This window comes from Rhinatrema bivittatum, chromosome 2 (genome assembly GCF_901001135.1).
Source record: "Rhinatrema bivittatum chromosome 2, aRhiBiv1.1, whole genome shotgun sequence".
NCBI classification, from domain to species: Eukaryota; Metazoa; Chordata; class Amphibia; order Gymnophiona; family Rhinatrematidae; genus Rhinatrema; species Rhinatrema bivittatum.
Window position 1 is genome coordinate 24,396,572 of NC_042616.1, and position 25,268 is coordinate 24,421,839.

The 25,268-nt window shown below is 46.2% G+C and overlaps 1 protein-coding gene across 4 annotated transcripts in view; it reads right to left on the reverse strand.

Annotated features, from left to right (window-relative positions):
* The window catches only part of LOC115083672 (zinc finger protein 271-like), a 30,667-nt gene that overhangs the window by 3,146 nt on the left and 2,253 nt on the right, over positions 1 to 25,268 (reverse strand). For 2 of the 4 annotated variants that reach the window (XM_029587624.1, XM_029587623.1), the window contains exons 2-3: positions 24,766 to 25,251; positions 14,264 to 14,387 (exon numbers count right to left, since the gene is read on the reverse strand). In XM_029587624.1, the coding sequence (XP_029443484.1) occupies positions 14,264 to 14,387; positions 24,766 to 25,251 (610 nt within the window). The remainder of the gene's footprint in view (positions 1 to 14,263; positions 14,388 to 24,765; positions 25,252 to 25,268) is intronic. The other 2 variants (XM_029587625.1, XM_029587626.1) reach the window with 2 other exon arrangements.

A 25,268-nucleotide genomic window follows, 5' to 3' on the forward strand; every position in this document is an offset into this window, starting at 1 on the left:
GGAAAGCTATCAATGATCAGGGATCAGACATTTTGAAAGATCACACAATGATCGCATGAGATTTCTGATATTTATTTATTTTATTTATCAGATTTTATATACCGTCATTTAGAAAACATTCCATCACAACGGTTTACAATATACTAAAAGAATAGTAATAAAAAGAATAAAATAATCACATTATCAGGAACAACAATTCATAAAAGTCATAAAAATAATAGAAGCTTCCAGTATAAAAGATGAAAAACTATAAAATAATAAAAAATACAATAATAAGGAACTTAAATAAATGAAGCAGAAACACATTAAAATTGGTTGGAAACCTGATCAACTATTTTGGTCTTACTGGTTTTGTTCATGCTCATTATGTGCTCTGTGAAAGAGCCACGTTTTGAGGTCCCTTTTAAATTCTTTTATATTTTGTTGAAGTCTGAGCTGTTCTGGTAATTCTTTCCAGAAATTGCTCTGTTTCTCACTTGCGTTAAGTGTGCTGTTTGCACCGTGGGAATGGTAAGCAGGCCCTTGTTACTTGATGGCAGGTGTATGTAGTCTGATTTTTTACATTTATTTATTTAATAATTTTTATATACCGACTTTTCATGCAAGCATATCAAATCGGTTTACAGGAGTTAGCAATTAATCATTTAAAATTATTTGCATTTCCAAAGAAGAAAGGAAGTAAATACATTGTTTCATAATATAAATAATTAACATAGAAACTAAATAGTAGGCTAAATATGTTGCGGACAGAATTGTGGACCCTTGAGCCAGCCTGGCAGAATGCGCTGATGAGAAGAGCGAATTCTTTGAAAATGACAGAGCCGGGAGGTGGAACCAAGACGGAGATGAAAGTGGAGTCTTCACCCTGGAAGCCCAAGGTCCCCCCGAGAGGAGCTCATAAGGACCCGGACCGCTGGGACTTAGGTGAAGGAACGAGATGAGACGAGAAGACAAGCCAGCAGTAAAGACAGGTGGCTGACATGGAGAATCAGAAGCAGAGCCAAAGTCAAAAATCAAGGAACTAACCGAGGAGAATCTGGTAGAAGAGTGGATTCAGGAACAGCAGGATCAGAATCAGCAGGATCAAAAACAGACAGGATCAAAACAGTAGGCTTTAAACTAACAGAAACAGCAACGAGGCACTCAGGGTCTGATGAACCTGTTGCTAGGCAACTTCACAGGGCAGATGCCGGCCTTAAATAGTCGCCGGCGTCTGACATCATCAAAGGGGCGGAACGGAGCTCCCCGTGGCCAGACCGTTGAGAGAACCCCCCTCGCGCGCGCCCTGGGAAGGGGCAGAGTGCTGCTCATGACTCGGCAGCATCCCCCTCATGGAGACACCACCGCGAAGAGGCCCGGCAGGCCCGGGACACTCCCCACCTCACCGTGACCCGCAACGGGAGGTAGCCGGTAAGGACACGGTCGCTAGATTAGCGACCGGGACCACAACAAAATAATCAAAATTTAAACACTTAGAGAGGTATTATGGTTAGGGTAGAGATAATATAATAAAAATAAAAATATACATTACCTTGGTATAAAATCAGAAGAGTGAGATAATTATGCTAACAGCTCTTGGTAAGCTTGTTTAAAAAGCCAGGTTCTAATCCCCTTTTTAAATAATTTGGTGTCAGCTTCTAGTCGTAATTCCTGCGGGATAGAGTTCCATAGAAGGGGTCCAGCAGTAGAGACAGATCTTTCTCTTACATTGTTTAGGTGGGCAATTTTGGGGGAAAGAATTGGCAGCATCCCTGTTCCGGTTGATCTGATGGTTCTGGAGGGGGTGTGGAAGTGAAGTGAGGAGGTTAGCCATTCAATGTTTTCATTGTACAGGGTTTTGTGTATTAGTGACAAGATTTTATGCTGGGCCCTGTATTTGACCGGCAGCCAATGAAGTTCTTGTAATATTTATTTATTTATTTATTTAAAATTTTTGTATACCGACATTCGTTAAGCAAACATCACATTGGTTTCCATGTAACATAAACTGGCCAACAGGGCTTTACAATGAAACTGATAAGGGAACTGGGTAGTGGGAAGAAGGGGGGGAAAAAACGAATGGAAAATACTGTACAAATATATAAGCTTAATAACATGGTTAAATATAAGCAATGAGAAATTATATACAAGTAAATTATTTACAATAAAAAGTTCAGGGGGGGGATATGGGCTGATATGTTTGGATCTTCTAGTACCTGTCAAGAGTCGAGCTGCAGAGTTCTGCAGAAGTTGCAATGGTCTTGTGATATTTGCGGGAAGGCCTAAGAATAGTGAGTCACAGTAGTCTAATCTTGATAAGACCTGTAGTGCCTGTACGACAGTTCTAAAGTCTTTAGGGAATAGGAGGGGTTTTAATTTTCTGAGTATGTTTAATTTGACGTAACCATCGGTTATGATTTTTTTTAATGCAGGATTTCATGGAGAATTCGCAATCTATAAGAATCCCTAGATCTCGTACTTCTAGGGAGATGGGGTAGTTTTTGGCCACTTCTTGAATTTCAAGCTCTTTTGTCTTGCTTAATTTAGGGGAGATGTATAGGATTTCAGTTTTTTTAGTATTTAGGGAAAGATTCATTTGGGTTAATACCTTTTCAATAGCGGATTGGTATGTCCCAGAGCTTTAGAGTTTGGTCAGTGGACTTTTGGATCGGCATTAAAATTTGAACATCATCGGCATAGATAAAATGTGTTAGACTGAGGCCTGATAGAATTTTGCATAAAGGGAGCATATAGATATTAAATAAATAGTGTAGATTGTGGCATTGAGCCATTCTGTTGCTTCTCCGTATAAAATTTTATGAATGATGCATAGCGTTTTATATTCTATGGGGCAGATTTTAAAAAAGTATGCGTGTGCGTACTTTTGTTCGTGCACCCGGCGCAAACAAGAGTATGCCGGATTTTAATAGATACGCGCGTAGCCGCGCGTATCTTTTAAAATCCGGGGTCGGCGCCCGCAAGGCTGCGCAAAATCGGAAGCCTGCCTCCGTTCAGGTGCCCCCCACCTTCCCTTTCCTTCCCCTAACTAACCCGTCCCCCGGCCTTAACTAATTCCCCCCCTACCTTTATTTCAAAAGTTACGCCTGCCCGAGGCAGGTGTAACTGGCGCACCATGTTCTGGTCCGGAGGCTGCGGCCACACCCCCCGGAACGCCCCCTGATGATGCGCCGGCCGTGACACGCCCCCCTAGGAAAGCCCCAGGACATAGGCTCGACGCACGCAGGGGGTGGAAGGGGCAGCTTTTTGGGGGTTACGCATGTACCCCTTTGAAAATCTGCCCCTATGTGTTGGTTTATAGGTAACCAGTGGAAATTAATTAAAACGGGCGTAATGTGATCGTATTTTCTTGTGGTTGAAAGGACCCTTGCTGCCGCATTCTGGAAAACTTGCAGGAGGGTAAATAGTGATTTGAGGAAGACCTAAGAGTAAAGCATTGCAATAATCAATATTAGAAAATAACAAACGATTGGAGTACTGTTCTGAAATTATATTCGGCCAGCAAAGGTTTTTTTTTCTTTCCTTTATTAAAGGTTTTATTAAATGCACGTTACATGATAAACAACAGCAATCATTGTTACAATGATAATAAACATGAAAGTGAAGATAAAAATGAAAAAACACCTGAAAATATCCCAACTCCCCCCCCCTTCCCCTCCACAGCAGGAATAAGAAGGTAAAGATGCAAATGTAACGTGCGAAGGTGAGAAACTACAGAAGTTCTTCACCCGCTATGGTGGCAGTGATGTCTGCGCAGAGTCTTGGTAATTCTAGTTAGTAGCGCTTGTGATGAAGTCTCTCTGGTAAGCTGGGAGTGACCACCAAAATTTATTCCAGACTGAAAAACAAATGGACTGTCTTGCCCGAGGGTTGTGATTTCGCCGTCAGGAGCTCGTGGTGCAGCAAGGTTACCAACCGAGCATGCCATTGTCCTCCAGTTGGCCTTTCTTTTGTAATCCACATGGACATTATGGTTTGTAGTGCTACAAGCAGGGCTTTTTTTCAGAAACATCAGCTCGTAGTCCAGTATATCCATAAGAGCCTCCGTAGGGAGGCGCAATAAAGCATAATTTTATGTTCTTGTGAAGCTGTAGCTGCAATATCCTCCCCAGGCTCTCCAACACTTTTCCCCAAAATAGATCCAACTGGTCACATTCCCACAACCCATGTAGATATGTCCCTTTCCCATTTTGACATTTAATACATACATCTGACTCACAAAGTTTTGCCGCATATAAACTGGTTTGGGAGATGTACATACAATGTATAATTTTAAACCCCAGCTCTTGAAGTGTCACATTTTCTGATACTTTTACACAGTTCACCAGTATTTCTTCAATGTCCGACAGGGCGAGGTATGTATCTGCTTGTTGTACCCATTTGCTTTGAATAGTTAGTTTGGCCGAATTTTCAGGTATTTCTCGGAAAGCTTTTGAAAAGGTGGAACACGAGTAACCCTTCCGGGATCCTGGCAGGAAAACCGCTCGCAACTTCTCCCACGAGGGCTCCGGTATGTGGGCCCCAAATAACATTCTAGAATAGTGTCTCACCTCTACGTAGGCGAAAAATTCCTCTCGTGGGATCACATATAACTCTTTAAGCTCTTGAAAGGCCCAAAGAATTCCCGACCCTGGAGCGTAAAGCTGGTATACATTCCTCAGGCCTCTAATGTTCCACCCTTGAAAAGCCGGTCCCGTCAACCCAATAGGGAACTGTGGATTCCCACATAGTGTGACATACAGCGTCAGACAGCTCCCCAGGCATAATTTATGGAGACATAAGAACCGCCAAGCCTGCCTTCCCGAGAGAATTAACATATGCTGCTTGTATGTGACAGGCACCTGCGCACCCTGGACTTGCATCAGCGTTTCAGGCCGGTATGGATGTAGCCATTCTTGTAGGAAAGAAAGGGGTGTAAATTTTCCCGTACCATCTAACCAATCCTGTATGTGGCACAGGAGATATGCTAGATTATAGTCTCTCCAATTTGGTCAACCTAAACCTCCCTGCTTGCTGTCCAGCTGCAGTGTATTGAGCGGGAGTCGGGCTTTACGGCCCCCCCATAGATATTGGCATACAATCCGATTGATACCAGCAAGCTCCGTCTTAGATAACCATATGGGGAGCTGCTGTAAAGTATATAGCCAACGGGGCAGTTCAAGCATTTTGAGCAATGCTATCCTACCCTTCAAAGATAACGGAAGTGCCCCCCAGGTTTTCAGCTTCTTAGTCATATTTTGGAGTAACGGACGTATATTCGCATCATGAACTTTAGTTGTGTTTCTAGTCAGCATAATTCCTAAGAATCGCATGGTCTGATCCACCCATCGTAGGGGGAACTCCCCCTCCCAACCTGATTTTACGGAAATGCCTAGATCCATGGCCTCCGATTTATCAATATTAATTTTTAAGCCTGCAAAGGCCCCAAAACGTTTCTGATGCAGGAGCACTCTCTCCAGGGATTTTTGGGGAGAAGTTAGAAATACAAGCACATCGTCCGCGAATGCAGATACCTTAAATTCCTGACGGCCCCAAGTAAACCCCTTAACCAGAGGGTCGGCCTCTATCTTCCTGAGAAGAGGCTCTATGGAAAGAATGTGCAATAGGGGAGAAAGCGGGCACCCTTGCCTTGTACCCCCGAGTTAGTTGGAAATCTGCCGAGACCTGTCCAGTCGCCCTTATCACTGACTGGGGGTTCCGGCAAAGTAACTGTTTATTTTGTAATATCTCACCTTCGAACCCGTAGCGCTTTAAAACTGAGAAAAGATACGCCCAAGACACCCGGTCGAAAGCTCTCTCAGAATCAAAGCCCACTACCATGGCTGCCGTCCCTTGTTTTTGACATTCTTCCATAGCTATAATCAATTTGGTCATGTTGGTACTTATAGCTCTTCCCTTGACAAACACCACTTGGTTGCTAATAATAATATATGGAAAGACCACGCTAAGCTGATCTGCCATAATTTTTGCAAACAATTTAGCTTCAAAATTAAGCAGGGATATTGGCCTATATGCAGCCAGAGAGGAAAGATCTTTGCCAGGTTTTTCTAACACTGTAATAAAGGCCCGAGTAGTGTCATCTGGGAGTTGCCCCAGCTTTTGAGCTTCCTGATAAAACAGATGTAGGTCCCCTATTGCTTGCGTTACTAAACATTTATAATATTTGGCACTAAGGCCATCTGGACCTGGTGCTTTATTGGCTTTGCTAGCCATAATGGCTCTTCTTAACTCTTCTAGCTGTATGGGCTGATTCAGGGTTTCCAACTGCTTAGCGGTAATTGTGGGAATGTGTAACCCTTGAAAGAATTCCTCTTCTTGAATGGGCCCCCCTACCCTATCTTCTGTATATAGTCTTTCATAGAATTTGCGAAATTCTGCGCATATTTCCTCCCCGGACACCAGAGGTCTTCCATCCCCCCCCTCGTAGTTTGTCTATAATAGTACTTCCTTTGGACATACGGACCATACTGGCTAATAAGCGGCCTGACATTTCTGTATCTGAAAAATTTATGCGCACTCCCCCTGCAGCCACCGTTGTGTCTGCTTGTGTAATAGAGCATTTAGCGTCCTTAGAATTTCATTATATTCGGTTTGTGCTGGGGGTGTGCTGTTTTGCGCCAATCGCCTTTTAGCCTGCCTCAGCTGTCTTTCCAAGCTTAATATATTTTTAACCATCGCTTTGGATTTAGCAATTATATAGGATGTAATTTCTCCCCTCATGACTGCCTTACTGGGTGCCCAATATAGCCAAGGGTCCTTCTTGTGCTCCCAATTATGTCGTTCGTACTCCTTCCATTTACTCTGGAGAAAGTCTCAAAATTTAAGATCCCCACTCAGATGACTAGGGAATCTCCAAAGGCTAGGTGTGCTCTTGCCTATACCATCCCCAATTTCTACCCATATTATCGTATGGTCTGATATTTCTATAGGGTCAATTTTCACCTGGGCAACCCTGGGGAACAATAAGGCGGATACCAAAACATAATCAGTTCTTGACAGAATAGAGTGGGGTTTTGAGACGTGGGTATAGTCTCTTTCAGTCGGATTTAAAGTATGCCATATATCAAGTAAATGGAGCTCTGCACAGAGGTAGGAGATCCCTTTACCGGATAAATTGGGCAACATAGAAGCTGGGTGCGATCTGTCAACCGTCAGGTCATTCACACAATTGAAATCGCCCAACAAGATTAATGGGCCTTTCAAAAATCGGAAGGATTCGGCCCACCAAGCCCTGGAAGAAAACATGAGAATAGGAATTCAGGGCGTACACGTCACATAATGTGACTTCCCTGCCTTGAACTTTACCAACCAATATGAGATATCTACCTCGTTCATCAGATACCTGTTGCATCACTTCAAACTTTATGTTCTTATGTATTAAGATTGTTACTCCCGCCTTACGCCCCACTGCTGGAGCAGAGAAGCAATGGCCTACCCACTGCCTTTTCAATTTGAGGCTTTCTGCTGCTGACAGATGAGTTTCCTGAAGTGCGGCTATCCCCACCTTCTGTCTCTGAAGAGCGCTCAATACTTTTTGCTGCTTAACGGGCGTTCCAATACCTCCCACATTCCAGGAAATATAGCGTAGTGTCCCTATCCTGTAACTAAAGAAGTAGCATAATGATCTATTTATTTATTTATAAACTTTTCTATACCGATATTCGTGGCAACATCATATCGGTTTACAGTATAACAGCAGTAGGAAATTACAATCAACAGGAGGGGGCTAAACTGGGATACAAAGGAAAATTAAAACCTAGTAAGTTTTAATTTATAAAACTAAAGCATATAAATACTTATGGGAGAAAGTATGTAATAGTTCTTTCAATATGTAAGAGTGTATATGTACAGGGTAGAGCAGAAATCTGGCATGTTAAGTAGGTAGGCGGGGTGGATCTGGAGTTGTAGGGGGGGTAGGCTTGTTTAAATAGCCAGGTCTTCATGTTAGTTCCGAATTTGGCGGGACATGTTTCGAGCACTGAATTAGAGGGTAATGAATAGGTCCAGCTATAGATATAGCTCGTTCCCTAGTAGAAGAGAGGTGAGCGTGTTTTAGGGCGGGTACATGGAGAGTTCCTTTCTTCGAGGCTCTGGTGAGTCGCTTCGAGCGTTTAGGTTGGAAAGGTTCCTCTATCTATGCATTGAGTCCACCAACAGGCAGGTGGTCCCCCCAGCCTGGACCACCGTCCCGGTCTGTTCCAAGAACCCTGCGTCAATTCCCTCTATTCCCGCTGTTAGGTATATCCCCCTCCCCTCCGAAAGCTTCTGTAAACCCTGAGAACTCCTCCCTCCAGCAAAGGTTTTAATCACTTTAGCGTGTGCAATTTGCTATATCCATCTTTCAGTTTATTAGCAATATGATTCTTTAATGTCAGCTCAGAGTCAATGATAACTCCTAAATCCCGTACGCTATTATTTACTTGAAGCTTAGTTATATTATCTTCCAGAATAATATTTAGAGGTTCAATGTGTCCAGCTCTCTGGTCTAGTAATATAATCTCGGTTTTTTTCCATATTTAACATTAATTTCATATTAGTTATCAGTTTCTTGATCAAAGATAAATACATTGCTGTCAATTTGAGTGCAGATTCGATTGAAGAGTTTATTGGAATTAGGATTTGGATGTTATCAGCGTATATGTAATGGGTTAGTCCGAGACCACTTAGGAAATGACAAATTGGGATCATATAGATGTTAGTGTATTACAGAATTCTGTGACATAGTAGAAGCTTCAGGAGACGGCTGTGAGAACTCCTGTGTGATGTCTTTATAGAGCTCCTATGGTTTGTTTTATTTATTTATACACCTTATACCCCACCTCCTCCAATGCAATCGTTCAGGGTGGATTACAAAGATACCTGCACATTCAGGTTAGGGCTGTTCAACTTGGAGAAGAGACGGCTGAGAGGGGATATGATAGAGGTCTTTAAGATCATGAGAGGTCTTGAACGAGTAGATGTGAATCGGTTATTTACACTTTCGAATAATAGAAGGACTAGGGGGCATTCCATGAAGTTAGCAAGTAGCACATTTAAGACTAATCGGAGAAAGTTCTTTTTCACTCAACGCACAATTAAACTCACCTGGCCTTCAAAGAGTTGAGGGTCAGTCCTTTGTTCAGGCCATCCTGTAAGAATTCCAGAATCATGGGGATCTTTATCAACTGAGGAGAGAGCTCGCGTTCCTTGCACCAGGCCTCAAATATTCTCCAGATCCTCAGGTACATCAAGAATGTTCCCGGACACCGATTAATTCTATTCAGCCAGATCTACCACTTCCACATGTAAAAATGTTATTACTAATGTAAATACCTATACCTAATTCTCTCCCTTTTCTTCTCTTCTCCCAGTTCTATTACCTTGTTATTTGTAACTGCTTCCTTCTACACTAATAGGTTATTGAATTGTTTACTGTACACCCCTGTTATATGTAAACCGGCATGATGTGTTTGCAACATGAATGCCGGTATATAAAATTTTAAATAATAATAATAAATAATGTCGAGAACTTCCACACACAGAGTAAGGTGGCAATTACTGCTACTGAATATCCACGCTTAGTCAGGCAAGCCCTCTCAAGGGCCAGACCGTAAGACAAAACTGAGTTAGGTCCTCGGGAAGGATCAGACCTTATTGGAGAAGGTCCCTGTGCGGATGGAGGTATAGGGGGTTCTCCACCAGAAGCCTCCACATCTGCATACCACGGGCATCTGGGCCACCAGAAGGCCTAATCCTCTATGGCGTTCTATCTTGCGAATGATCTTGCCCAGCAGAGGCCACGGAGGGAAGGCGTACAATAAGTCCTCCTCTGGCCAGGTCTGGACCAGCACATCGATCCCTTGGGAGTGCAGATCTCTTCTGCGACTAAAGAATCAGGGAAATTCGCATTGTGGGATGTGGTCAGTAGGTTGATGAATGAGGTATGCTGCGAAATTCCAGAGCGTATCCTTCTCGAATGATGTCCAGAACCCATTTGTCCGACGTGATCTCGATCCACCGCTGAGAGAAGAGGGATAGTCAGCTCCCTATCCCCTCGTCCTGTGGATTGGTCGTCCAAACTTCATTGGGAGTTTGGGTCAAACCTGAGCCCGAACCAGTTCCTCTTTTTGGTTGACAGCTCCGAAAGGACTGAGACCTTCCCGAAGGTCGAGATGTCTGAAATGACGAGTTTCTGTAGGGCCGAAAAAGCTGGAAGCCCCTGGTCCGACCCTTCATAGATGAGGGGCGCTGCAGCCTCTTTTTCTTATCTTCCAGTAGCCGTGACCCTGGAGATTCACCCCATTTACTGCCCAACTTTTCCAATTCACTTCCAATAGGAGGGACCCCAAAAAGGGCATCTTTGTGAGGTTTGCCTTAGAGATCGCATCCGCTGACCAATTTTGCAGTCATAGCTATCTTCTGGCCACCACCACTGAGGCTACCCCTCTGGCCAAGGACCGCACTAGGTCAGAGCTTGCATCCGGCTAGGAAGGCGGTGGATTCCATCGCCTCTCTGGAATGTGTCCCTTAGCTATCTGCCTCTTGGGAGAAGCAGACACAAGCAAGCCACCAGGCCAGAACAGAAGTGAACTGCAGCTTCATTGCTGTCACATCAAAGGCTTGCTTAAGGATGGACTCCAGCCGCCTATCGTGCGCATCCTTCAAGGCAACTCCTCCCTCTACTGGGATAGTTGTTCACTTTGAAACAGCGCAAACCAGGGCGTCCACTCTCGGGAAACACAGGTGTTCTTTGGCTGCCGGGTCCAGAGGGTACAAGGCCTTCAATGCCCAACCTCCTTTAGAACTGGCTTCCGAGGCATCCCACTCCAGGTCAATCAACTCCTGGATGGCTTCCGGCATCTGGAAGTAGCAAGTGGCTTTCCGTAGAGACACCAGGATGGGGTTCTTCTTTGGCTCTGACATAAGGTCCATGCCTGGAGCTCCCAAAGTCTTCAGGGTCTGGGACACCAGTGGCGGCAATTCATCTCTGTGGAAAAACTGTAAGATGGTCTGGTATGGCTCCAGGCCTGGAAGGATTTCCCTGTCCTTCAATGAGCCTGCATCCTCTTTGTCGTCCGTGGTGTCTGGATCCCTGTCAGGGATACCCTTGGTAAGCCTGCAGATAGGGCTGGGAGGACGAGGCCTTCCCAACTGGGGCTCAGACCGGGCAGGGGTAAGCAGCTGACTGCGCCTGAGCAAAGGCTTGAAGGCCCTGAAAGAATTCCACCCAAGAGAAGGTCACTGGGTCCATGCCTAGGCCAGGAGGAACTGGGGTAAACACCCATGAACTACCCCTCTCCCGGGGAGGACGCAGTCCCTGGATTGATCAAATCCAGGGTACTACCGGATAAGGTCATGGCTGACCAGTCCTCTGACTGGGAAGGGCCGGGCTTGGAAAAGTTCTGAGAGTCCAGCCCTCCCTGGGCCTCCTCACAGTGCTGACACAGGAAGGATTAAAGGTCAGACTGTAAAGCTCTAATATGTCAGGCAGCACAAAGGGAGTGTCGATTGTGTTTCTTTGCTGCTGAAGCCATAGTTCAGTGCAGCTTGTGCATTCAGCCGGCTAGCGCTTGAACTAGAGCGCACACAAATCTGCCCCGACGCGCGTAAATGTAAGCGTCCAGCTGTGTGCGAATGCATGCGTGTACTTACACACGTAGGTATGTGCGCGGTTATATGCTCACTTATGCACACAGTAGGGCGAGCCAGCACTGCACGTACTGTCAGTCTATGGGGAAAAATGGCACCGAACAAAACTGCATGCAAGATGGCGCAGCCATGGCCAGGCACGTGGAGTGCCTCACCAAGCTTGAAGCAGGGCCTGGCCCATTGGAGGGCCGCTCAACCCACTCTGAAACCCCCCTTCCCTTGCTCCAATGGCATCAGGAACGTCGTCGGTAAAGCGTGCCAAGCAAGAGTCCGAAAAAAAGAGTTACCGGAGCCCTTCCACATCTCTGAATTGAAGGAGTTCTTTTACTTACCTGGGCTCAGCGCTTACCGGCTGAGTCAGAGACTGTCTCCAGCTGCGGGGGGGAGAGGGCTTAGGCCGTCATCGCTGCGCTCGGCTTCCTGCATCCGCTGCCTTTCAGCTACTTCAGCAGCAAAGTCCACGCCAGGAACCGGCTACCAGACCAAGGCAACCTCTGAGGGATCTCGGAAATCACCTCAGGAATAAATAAATAAATAAACTGGGGAAGGGTCTGTAAGTATCACCACAGGAGAACGGGGCTCGATCTTCCTCCAATTTAAAGGTAAAATTTCCTCTTCTAAAGAGTACGGCGATCCTAATAGGGAAGGCAAAATCCACATCTGCTAGGAGACGGAGGGATACTGAATGGCTGAGGTCACTGCAGGGGTGGATCTAGGGTGATGTCAGCTTTGAAACCTGACTCTGTCTCTATCTGCTAGCAGGGGAGCACATAACCCATTGGTCCTGAGTCCATCTGGCTACACGCTAGGAAACACTTTATTTCTGAATATCACCATCAGTTTCACCTAAGAGCGACTCTGCACAGGGAGCCAGTGAAGATCTTTTAACACAGGAGTTGGGATCCTACCTACCCCTGTGACATTTTTATCTGAGCAGCAATAAAGCTGTGGCAATACAGGAACGCTGGAGATCACACAGGGCCCTCCCTTTAGGATTCCTGTGGGTCTGGATCCTCTGGGCTTATCTACTATTATATTTTTAAATCGTTTATTATTATCCACTTACAGTGGCCCTGCCCTTCTAAGCAGATTACAATAAATTAAAATAATAAACCACATTTAATATACAATAGCATAGCTATATCTAAAGCACAGATCACCTAAATTCCGGAAATGGTTGTCTAAGCTATATGAAGACCCGAAAGCCAGGGTCAAAGTAAATGGGGTCTACTCGGACCCTTTTCAAATACATCGGGGGACCAGGCAAGGCTGCCCCTTATCCCCATTGCTGTTCGCCCTGTTTCTCGAGCCATTTACAACCAGAATTAGAGGGGAAGCGTCTATCACTGGTATACAGGTTGGAAGTAGAGATTATAAGACGTCATTGTTTGCGGACGATGTGCCGTTCACCCTGTCTGAGACGCAGCGGTCTTTGGCTGGAGTGGTGGACATGCTGACAGAGTTTAGCTCTGTGTCGGGTTTTCGCCTCAATCTCGACAAATCAGAAGTGCTCAACGTCTCTTTATCAGATGAGCAGACTGTCCCCTTGAAAAAACACAATTTCCATTCAAATGGGCTGGGAAGGATATAAAAATATCTGGGAATCCTGATCAGAAACCAGTTGGAAGATTTATTTAAGCTAAATTTCACTCCCTTGGACAGCCAAAATATTTCGTGTTTTTGGACAACTGGGCAAAGTCTCCCATCGCCCGGACAGGGAGAAGAGCAACGATAAAAATGAATGCCTTACCCCAAATTTAATTACCTACTGCAGTCTCTACCGATACACATCCCCCATGGCAATGTTGAAATGCTGGCAGAAACGTTTGTTCGCATTTATTTTGGAAAAGGAGACCCCCCCCCCCCCCCCCCCCACGGGTGGCCAATCGTGTACTCTATAGACATAAACTGAGGGGCGGCATGAGAGTCCCCCCCCAGCTCCGCTGGCATTATGAGGCTGCCCGGCTCAGTGCTATCTTGTCCTGGCACAAAACGAGGTGAGACCCCACCGTGGGCTACCACTGAACAAGATCTGTTGGGAGACATGCTGATTGAGGCTCTTACCTGGCAACCTTGAGAGACGTGGAGGGGTTCGGGGGCGTCCTCTCCCCATCCCTACGAACCGCGCTTCGCCTCTGGACGCGGTGGAGACACTTCTTGATAGGTACGCGGAAATACTTTTTCACTGCCTACTTGTTCCATAATATGAAATTCCCCCCCCCGGGATGGGATTCTTCCCTTTTCTTTTTTGGAATGGAAACTCAAGGGAATAAACACCCTACATTGCCTCAGGTACAAAAACTTAGATTGTAAGCCCTCCGGGGATAGGGAAATACCTACAGTACCTGAATGTAAACCGATGTGATATCTCAGATCGAATGTCGGTATATAAAAAAATTTAAATAAATAAAGTGATCTCAAGTATCAGAAAGAGGAGATTTCAGGGATGGGAAAAAAAGAGGATGAGTGGAGCAGGCATGGGGAGGGGAGAGGAGAGGAGAGAGGACAGACCTCATGCACCTATTGCTAAATCCAGCCCTGTCTGCACATCTCTGGTGTAGAGATGACCCAGGAAAAAAATGACTTTTAGTAAAACATCCCCTGTATTTATTAAAAATGGAGATAATGCAATCCTTACCTACAGAGCTCGGGGTCTCATAATTCTCCTTCACATCCCTGTAAAGCTCCTTCTGTCCTTCATCTAAACAACCTCCTTCCTCTTGGGAGAAAGAGACAGTGAGGTCCTCAAACGTCACTGGCACCTGAAACACAAACCAGAAACACTCAGGGACGCGTGGAGGGGCTCAGCTGGGTTTAATCTCATAACATTTTATCATGGAAGAGGGGACACCAGGACCCCTCATCCCCAGGAACTGCCAGACTTGTTCCCCTGGACTCAGTTTCCTTTCTGGACCTCGGGGTTTACAAGTCTAATCCCAGAGACCCAGAATATCAATCGTCTCTGCCTGGATAAATCAGTGAATAATAAAACCCCAGATCTAACAGAGCATTATCCAGAACATCAGGAACATCTGATTCTGTCACATCAGGAGGGCTCACTGTGCTCTCATCCTCCTGGTTTGCTCAGTCCCTAACCTTGGGTCATCTTTGATGCCTCTCCCTCCTTCTGCACATCCAAAACACTGCTAAAGTGAGTCAGTTCCTCCTCTATAACACTGCTAAAATCTATCCCTTCCTCTCTGAGCCAAAACCCTCCTCCCCTCTCTTATCTCCTCCTGCTTAGACTTCTGTAACTTGCTCTGTGCTGACCTCCTGCTGAATCGTTTTTCTCCCCTGCAATCTCTTCAACATTTAGCTGCATGACTTCTCTGTCTTTAACCTCGCTATGATCATGTAACCCCTCTTCTCAGGTCGCTACATTGGCTCTCTGTCCACTTCCACCTACAGTTCAAGCTTCTCTCCCTCCCCTACAAATGCACTCACTCTGCAGCTCCTCACTGCCTTTCTTCTCTTCTCTCTCCCTTCCTCGTGAATGCTGTTCCTCTTATCTGTGCCTTTCTCCTCCACCACCACCTTCCGATTCCCTGCTTTCTGCCTCGCTCTGCCGAGTGCCTGGAAGAGACTTCCTGAGTCCTTGGGTCTTGTTTCCTTCTCTGGCCATAAGTGAATCCAGTTTAAAAACTCACCTTATTGATGCTGCTTTTAAATCCTAAGTACTTCTCTATATAAGACACTTCTTCCAGATTCTTGTTTGTCGTGTATGAGGAGAAATTACTTCTTACCTGATAATGTATTTTTCTATAATGAAGATAGCTGGATCCACATCAGTGGGTTATGCAACTCTACCAGCAGATGGAGACAGAGCAAAGCTGACCTCACAGTATATATATATATATACCCCTACACTGACATCAGCCTGCCAGTATTCTCTGCAAATGCCAACTGTGGACAAACTAACAAAAGTTGATTACCATTCCAGCACTTAGCCAACAGGAAACACTGACCTCAGACAAGGAGGGTAATAACACTGATCTAGGGGCTGGATTGACACTTACCTGTAACCCCTGCAACATGCGGCCACGCAGGAGGACAATAGCACAACCCGCCGGCAGTCAAGGATGGGTAGGTAGATCCACCTATAATCATTAAAGAAAGGGAAATTATCAGCTAAGTAGTAATTTCTGATTTCCTAGCATTCAGATAAGTGGATCCACACCAGTGGGATGTACCAAAGTTACTCACGAACAGGCAGGAGGCTGCTCACGGTCCAAACACCACCACATGCGCGAAGGCTGCATCCTGGGCTTGCACATCCAGGTGGTAATGCCCGGAAAATGTGTGTAAGGAGGACCATGTCGCAGCTCGGCAAATCTCGACAGGAGACAATAATCTAATCTCTGCCCATGACACTGCCTGAGCCCTAGTGTAATGAGTTCTAACCTGACTAGGCAACGGCTGCTCAGCATCCACATATGTGGCCGTGACTTCCTTCTTAATGCAGCGGGCTACTGCAGTCCACGACGCCAACTCGTCCTGTTTACTCCCACATAGAAACATAGAAATGATGGCAGAAGAGAACCAAAGAGTCCATCCAGTCTGCCCAGTAAGCAAATGGTATCTGCTGTGTCTTGTAAGTTACCCCTTGCTTATCAGTTTCCCAGACCATAAAAGTCAGGGCCTCGTTGGTTGCTGTTTGAATCCAATTCTCCGTTACCCCCTTTGCTCATCAGTTAACCCCATAGTAAAAGTCGGGGCCTTCGTTGGTTTGCTGTCTGACTCCATTTCCCCTTTTCTCCTTGCTGTTGAAGCAGAAAGCAATGATGGACTTGCATCAACAGCATAAAGGCTTATTGGTGAAGGGTAATAACCGCCGCACCATCAAGTTACTCTGTGCACTCTTTTTTTTCGTTTTCATCCTTTGGCAATCCACAGTGTTTATCCCATGCCCTTTCGAATTCTTTCACTGTTTTGGTTTTCACCACCTCCTCCGGAAGGGCATTCCAGGCATCTACCACACTCTCTGTGAAGAAATATTTTCTGATGTTGGCTGTGAGGCGTCCTCCTTGGAGTTTCTTGTTGTGACCCCTAGTTCTGCTGATTTGTTTCCAATGGAAAAGGTTTGACTTTGCACATCATTAAAACCTTTCAGGTAGGTCTGTATCATATCACTCCTGCACCTCCTCTCTTCCAGGGTATACATATTCATATTCTTCATCTCTCCTCAGGTTTTTGGATACTGACCTCCCACCATTTTGGTCACTCTTCTCTGGACTGCCTCCACCCTAACTCTGTTCCTTTTGAGAAACGGTCTCCAGTACTGAACACAATACTCCAGGTGAGGCCTCACCAAGGACCTGTACAAGGGCATCACATTTTCTAACTGGTTATTCCTGGTCGGAAATATATAGGACCTTGGTGAAAAAGATGTGGAAGATGTCAGAGTCGTAGAGGCCTGTCCACAGCTAGATTGATTAAATCCGCGAACCAAGGACGTCGGGGCCATTCGGGAGCTACTAGGATTACGGTCCCCGGGTGGACCTCTATCCTGCGAAGAACCTTGCCCACCACAGGCCAAGGAGGAAACACATAAAGAAGCACCGACGTTGGCTAGGGAAGTACTAGCACATTGACCCCCTCCGCGCCATGTTCCCTTCTGCGACTGAAGAAAAGATGAGCCTTGGCATTGTCTCACATCGCCATCAGGTCCATGTGGGAAGTCCCTCCCCTGTGAGCAATGAGATCCATTGCTCGGTCCCAGAGCTCCCACTCTGAGGGATCGATGCGCCGGCAACTTAGAAAGTCTGCTTGTATGTTGTCCTTTCCGGCAATGTGAGATGCCGCTAGCATCGCCAGATTTTCCTCCGCCCAAGCCATGAGTAGCTCCGCCTCGTCTGCTACGGCTTGACTTCTGGTGCCTCCTTGACGGTTGATGTAGGCCTCCGTCGTCGCATTTTCGGATAGAACACGAACTGCCTGATGGTGCAACCAGGGGAGAAAATGCTGCAGGGCCAAGCGAACTGCCCTGGTCTCCAGGTGATTGATCGACCATCCGGACTCCTCTGGGAACCAGGTGCCCTGCACCGACAGATGCTGGCAAACAGCTCCCCAGCCGGAGAGACTGGCATCTGTGGTCACCACTATCCAGTTTGGGACTTCCAAGTCCACCCCTTGAGACAGGTTGTATGGGCAAAGCCACCACCCAAGACTGGACCTGGCATGATCGGTTAGTGGCAGAGGAAATTGGAAATTCTCCGACTTGGGATCCCACCGGGAAAGTAACGCACTCTGTAATGGTCTCATATGCACAAAAGCCCAGGGAACCACCTCCAGCGTAAATGCCATCGATCAGAGAACTTGAAGGTAGTCCCAGGCCTTGGGCAATGGGAGGGCCAACAAGTGACGAACCTGCCCCATTAGTTTGTGCATTCGGTTCGTCGGGAGGAAAACTTTCCCGACCATAGTGTCGAACAGAGCTCCCAGAAATTCCAATATCTGAGAGAGGACAAGGTTGCTCTTGGCCTGATTGATTACCCAGCTGAGGGATTCCAAGAGAGCAGTCACCTTGTGGATCGTTTCTACACAACAATCTCTCGATTTCACCCTGATGAGCCAATCGTCCAGGTAGGGATGAATGAGAAGGCCTTGTCTCTGTAGCGATGCTGCCACAACCACTATGACTTTGGTGAATGTACGGGGAGTGGTCGCAAGACCGAACAGAAGAACGCAAAATTGATAATGCATTCCCAGAACCATAAAGCGAAGGAACTTTTGGTGGTCCTCGCAAATGGGAATGTATAAATATGCCTCCATCAGATCCAGAGAGGCCAGGAATTCTCCCTTGCGTACTGCCGTGATGACAGAGCGCACAGTCTCCATGCGAAAGTGCGGCACCTTGAGGGACTTGTTTACCTTCTTGAGATCCAAAATTGGTCGAAAGGAACCCTCCTTCTTTGGAACCACAAAGTAAATGGAGTACCCTCCCTGTCCTCCAGTGTTCTGGAGGAACTGGCTTTACCACACTGAGGGCCAGGAGACATTCAAGTGTCTGATGAACGATCTGCCGCTTGACCGGAGGACCGCATGGGGAAACTAAGAAGAAATCTCGGAGAGGTCGAGCAAATTCCAGAGCGTAGCCTCATTTTATTATGCTTAGCACCCACTGATCGGAATTAATCCTGGCGTATGCCTCGTAAAACCGGGAGAGGTGACTCCCAACCTGAGGGATGGACTGGTTCCATCTCACTGTGTAGCCTTGGAGGCGAGAGAGGAGGAAGAACCACTCCTCCCAGGAGGTTCTGCAGCCTCAAAAGGACGAGGTCCAGGACTGGTTTCTGGCCAACGGCTGTCACTGCCCAGCTGCAGGCGGCCTGTCTGCCGGAACCTACGTTGCCTTGGAAAACGAGAGCGGGAAGATGGAAATCCTCTGGAGGGTTTTGGCCTGACCTCTGCTAACTTGTGAACTTTGTTCTCCCCCAGGGACTTTATCAACTGCTCCAAATCATCCCCGAATAAGAAACCACCTTTAAACGGGATAGCCCCAAGCTGAGCCTTGGAAGACCAGTTATAGAGCCACAAAAGCTGCCTCGCCGATACCAACAACGACATGGTGCGAGAGGAAGTGCGGAGCAGGTCATACAGTGCGTCCACTCCATATGCAACTACCACTCAGACTCTCCCGGAGGAAGGTCTCTAGATGTCAGCAATTGCTGGACCCAGCGCAGGCTTGCCCGCAGCAAGTAACTGCTACATACTGCCGCCTGGATACCCAGGGCCGATACTTCGAAGATGCACTTAAGCAGGACTTCCAGCTTGCGGTCCTGAAGATCCTTGAGAGCCGCCAACCCTGCGACTGGAATAGTGGTCCGCTTGACAACAGCCAAAACTGAAGCAGGAGCTCCAAAGATTGATCTAATAACGGATAAAGCTTATCCATGGCCCTTCCCACCCGTAAACCAGCATCTGGAGCCTCCCACTCCCTGGTCATCAGCTGCTGAAGCATGGGATGGAAAGGAAAAGCCTAGGTCAGCGTTCGTAATCCCGCCAGGACTGGGTCCACCAAGTCCTGCGGCGGTGCATGCAAGGGGAGCTCCACTCCGAGCTCAGAAAGAACTGAAGGAATGAGAGGTTCTAATTCCTCTCTCTGGAACAGATGGACCACCTTAGGATCATCCCCATCCAGGGGGGGTCTGTTTCCCCTGCTCTTCGTCCAATCCCCCACCCACGGGGGAGGAAAGGCCCCCGCATCTGAAGCCACATTGCCCGGAACCTCTGGGGCGGCTGCTCCTCCTGAAGCCAAAGCGCCTTTTAACTTCGCAACCCGTAGAGCCGCAGGCACATCTGTGCCCTTGGCTACCTTGGGGGGCGGTCCCTGCGCAGGTCTCGCTGGCAAAGCACCACCTTGCGGAGACTTGGAAACCAAGAAGGCTTTATGCATAAGGAGGACAAAACCTAAAGAAAAAGAATTAGAATCAACCTCATCTCCCCCTGAGACATCAGGGTCCTCCTGGAAAAAATCCTGGTCCTCATCAAAAGTATCATCAGGAGTGGCAGGGACCGGAGACAACGCTGGGGGAAGCTCCCCCGCCCCCACAGCCCTTGCCTGAGCTTCAGGAAAGGTGTTTAAGATGGCTGCCGTGCCTGCACCGAGGGGAAACGGGTCAGCCCGAGGTTCCCGCGGAGCAGACCTTTTTGGAGCCCCTCGGGGCTTAGCTAACGCTGCAGACCCAGAAAAGGAGCTGCCTTCCCCTCCAGGAAGGCAGCGGGAGCAAATACCGGCCGGGAAAGCCACACGCCACACACAAAGATGGCCGCGGCATCATAGCGGCGGGGGAGGGACGACACACAGCCCAAAACGCGGCGCAATTAGTCAAAAATGCAGCGATTCAGACGGGGAGGCTTCCTGGAGTGCAGCCGACCAAAAAAGAAAACATTTTCAAAAATTTCGATTTTTTTTTTTTTTTCCCGCCAACGCTGAGGATCGCACTGGGTAAGAGAGGGACCAGACCACCGGTAATCTCTTCCCCAGCTCCTTACCTGGCTGGAGCCCTGCGGGGTTACCAACTCCAGCTCCAATAACCTGCCACCAGAGGAGTTGACCCTGCAAGATCTAAAACCCCCTGGGAGGATTGGGAAACACTCCCTGCTGCAGAAGCATCTCATAAGAACATAAGAAATTGCCATGGGTCAGACCAAGGATCCATCGAGCCCAGCATCCTGTTTCCAACAGAGGCCAAACCAGGCCACAAGAACCTGGCAATTACCCAAACACTAAGAAGATCCCATGCTACTGATGCAATTAATAGCAGTGGCTATTCCCTAAGTAAAATTGATTAATAACCATTAATGGACTTCTCCTCCAAGAACTTATCCAAACCTTTTTTGAACCCAGCTACACTAACTGCACTAACCACATCCTCTGGCAACAAATTCCAGAGCTTTATTGTGTGTTGAGTGAAAAAGAATTTTCTCCGATTAGTCTTAAATGTGCCACATGCTAACTTCATGGAGTGCCCCCTAGTTCTTCTATTATTCGAAAGTTTAAATAACCGAGTCACATCTACTCGTTCAAGACCTCTCATGATCTTAAAGACCTCTATCATATCCCCCCCTCAGCCGTCTCGTCTCCAAGCTGAACAGCCCTAACCTCTTCAGTCTTTCCTCATAGGGGAGTTGTTCCATTCCCCTTATCATTTTGGTTGCCCTTCTCTGTACCTTCTCCATCGCAACTATATCTTTTTTGAGATGCAGCAACCAGAATTGTACACAGTATTCAAGGTGCGGTCTCACCATGGAGCGATACAGAGGCATTATGATATTTTCCGTTTTATTCACCATTCCTTTTCTAATAATTCCCAACATTCTGTTTGCTTTTTTGACTGCTGCAGCACACTGAACCGACGATTTTAAAGTATTATCCACTATGATGCCGAGATCTTTTTCCTGGGTGGTAGTTCCTAATATGGAACCTAACATTGTGTAACTACAGCAAGGGTTATTTTTCCCTATATGCAACATCTTGCACTTGTCCACATTAAATTTCATCTGCCATTTGGATGCCCAATCTTCCAAGTCTTGGAGGTCCTCCTGTAATGTATCACAATCCGCTTATGATTTAACTAATCTGAATAATTTTGTATCATCCACAAATTTGATAACCTCACTCGTCGTATTCCTTTCCAGATCATTTATATATATATTGAAAAGCACTGGTCCAAGTACAGATCCCTGAGGCACTCCACTGTTTACCCTTTTCCACTGAGAAAATTGACCATTTAATCCTATTCTGTTTCCTGTCTTTTAACCAGTTTGTTATCCACGAAAGGACATCGCCTCCTATCCCAGATACTTGTTTGATTCAAAACTTGATTCAAAACTTTATAGCTAGTTAACTCTTAATTATTTCAAGGGATAGCCTACACCCCAGAAAGAGGACAAGACTGCAGTGTTTGCACCACCTCCATCTGCTGGAGACAGAGAAATACTGAAGGGATGCAGGAGGCATACCAGGTTAAGTGAGGGTGCCTTTCAAGTTTTTCTCTGTCTCCACCTGCTGGAAGGGAGGCATAACCCATGGTCTGGACTGACCCGGGTACGTACAGGGAACACAGTTTTCAAGGTAAGTAACCTCAATGAGAGGCTCCGTAGCAGTCGAAAGGTGGGCCACGCCAAAAAAAAATCCAAAACCAGATTAAGACTCCACAAAGGCACCAGTTACCGCTAGGGAGGACAAAGATGCTTCATCCCTTTTAAGATGTACCGACATCGGGAGGAGAGAGGGCCCCCCACCAAGATACACACCAAGCAAAGGCGGCCCGGTTGAGATGTGCCAGGACCGCACCACATATGCGGAAAACTGAATCGCGAACCATTTCCTCCCCGCTGACAGAAAAGCAAAATAAATGCCAGAAAACCGCACGGAGAAGGGAGGAGGGAAAAAACCTCAGAGCCTTATCGCTCAGCTGCTCCTTTCAGAGTCGACCTTCCTGCAGATTTATGTACCAGCCACCATCTGCTGGAGACAGAGAAATACTGAGGAACTGCAGGTGGCACCAGGGTTTATCAAGCAGTGTCAGTGAAACATTCTCTGTCTCCATCTGCTGGCAGGGATGAATAAACACAGGAGTCTGGACTGATCCAGGTAGGTACAGGGAACTACCTTGCCCTATTACTATTTATTACTTCTCTTTTTTTTTTTTGATAGTTCCTACTATCCCAGTATACCCCCAACTAACCGGAGGCAGAGAACTGAGGAACTTCCCAGCTATCCCAGTGACGTAAGCAAAAAAAAAAAATGTGGAAAAACGTTCTCTGTCTCCACCTACTGGCAAGCAGGGGAATCCCTGCAGGTGTGGACTGGTCTGCAGGACCAAAAGAAAGTATGAGATAGATCTGCATACAATGGATGCAGTGCATACAAATCTATCCCATGCATATTCATGGTGGATATCCTGAAAACCAGGCCCGTTTGTTGCTCTCGAGGACTGGAATTGGCCACCCCTGAAGCAGTGAGTTTGGAGGAGGAGAGAAGATGGGCAGCCCCCGTCACTGTGACTTCAGTAAAGGAATAGAGGGTGGCGGGGGAAGGGAGGGTGTGTAGAGGTGACCTGGCTGGGAACTCAAGACTAAAAATGACCGAGGTTTAGAAAATTAGTTTTTGGGTTCAACTTCTTATTCCTCAATTTGTGGATCAACAACAAAAGACAGAAAACCTTTATAAATGCGGACGATGTCCAAATTTTATTACCCATAAATGATTCACTTCAATCTACTCTGAAACTATGGGAAGTATATTTCACATCCATAAAACAACTCTTGTCCCATATGTCTCTGTCACTAAACAGTTCTAAAACAGAAATATTATACATGAGCAATAAAGTAACAGAGAAGATAGAAGGGATTTAATTTCTGAATCTACCATCTTATAAGATCAAGTATGAAGCAAGAGACTTAGGCCCTATCTTGGATGCTGAATTAAATATGAAAGCCTCAATAAAAGCCATAAACTGCAAATTTTGAAAAAATTGAGACCTTTTTTTTTTTTTTTTTACATACAGGGGATTTCCGTACAGTGTTAGAGGCACTTATTTCACCGGAGTTGGACTATTGCAACGCCCTTTTGTAGGAAGTTCCAAATTCATCTTTACGCCCCCTTTACAACTATTATAAAATGCAGCAGCGCGCTTATTAACCAATAAGAGGAAATATGACCACATTTCACCTGTTTTTGAGAGAGCTGCACTGGCTGCCAATCCAGTCAAGAATTCAATACAAATGTCTACTATTAATACATAAAACAGTATATGGCAGCAATACCGAATGGCTAAACGCATCTCTTCGTATTCATACCCCAGCCCGTAATTTAAGATCTTCGGGGAAAAGCACTGCTTACGATTCCATCACCAAAAAAATAGCACATTTGAGTTCAGTCAGAGGGAGGACCATCTCCCTGGCTGGAATGCACTACCACTTGACATTAGAACAGAACCAAGTATTCAGAAGTTTAAAAAATGAATAAAGACCTGGCTATTTGAGCAGGCGTTTAAGGAAGTAAATGGAGTCAATAGTTGACAACTTCTACAGCTTATTAAGATACAAACTTTTAGCAAGTTTTAGTTTCTAGCTTTATTAGTAAGAGGATAAATTCCATAATATAGGGTTAGGAAGGTGAGGGTAGAATCCTCAGAGCCAAGTAATTCTGCAAAATTCTGAGGGATTAATGTTAGAATTAGCTGACGAAATATTGTGCATAAACGCGTAGCATTGTGTTAGGAATTAATTTTATGCTTGCTTTATTATTTTAGTGTTTGCATATTTTAGGTATATTTTATTGTGATTCAATTGAGATGTAACTGTACTGTACTGAGATGTATTTGTCGTATTGTTAACCGACTTGATATCTTTTGAGGAAGGTCGGTATATAAAAATGAAGAAATAAATAAATTATAAATGTAAATTTCATTGGAAAAGAAATTTGGTTAACTGGAGGAAGAGATTCCTTGGATATTTGCAAAGCCTCCCTTAAGTAACTATTTAGCATCTCCCCAGGTGAAATATTAACTTTCCCAAGGAATAATTCTAAACTATTTTTCTTCTCACAACATTTTCTAACTTCTTAATGTTCCTTCTGAGTGAAACACGATCTTGAACGGAGGCTGAATAATTTGAGAATAAATGTCCCACCTTGTTCTCCAGCGCCTGCAGCTGTTTAGCAAAAGTAGAGATTGTCTTCTCCTGGGTCAATGAACGCAGCTCCAGCGAGGAGATTTGCCTTTGAATCCTTTCCAACTTGCTGCTAATTGTCGCTTCCAGCCGCTCCAGAAACATCCACAAAGAGTCCAAAGTTTTGGGCTGCAGTGAATCTGGGAAGGGGGACGCGGCCACACCTGTAACATTTTCTGATTTTGGGGGCTCTGCCAGAGGCTGCACCGAGGAGGGATCTGGCTCTGGAGAAGGCAGAACTCCCAGTGCCGTCTTCATATCCTTCCTGTCCTGCTCCAGGCGAGGCGTCTGAACTACAGACTGGGACCCCTGTACCCTGGCAGGTCTGGATCCCATCACTGAAGTCTCAGAGCCAACAAAGCCATCCATCGGTCCAACAGGAACATCTGTAAGAGACAGGTGAGATTTTCCCTTTCTATTCAATTTAATCAGCAGAGATAGGTTGGGCTGAGGAAAGAGAAAAA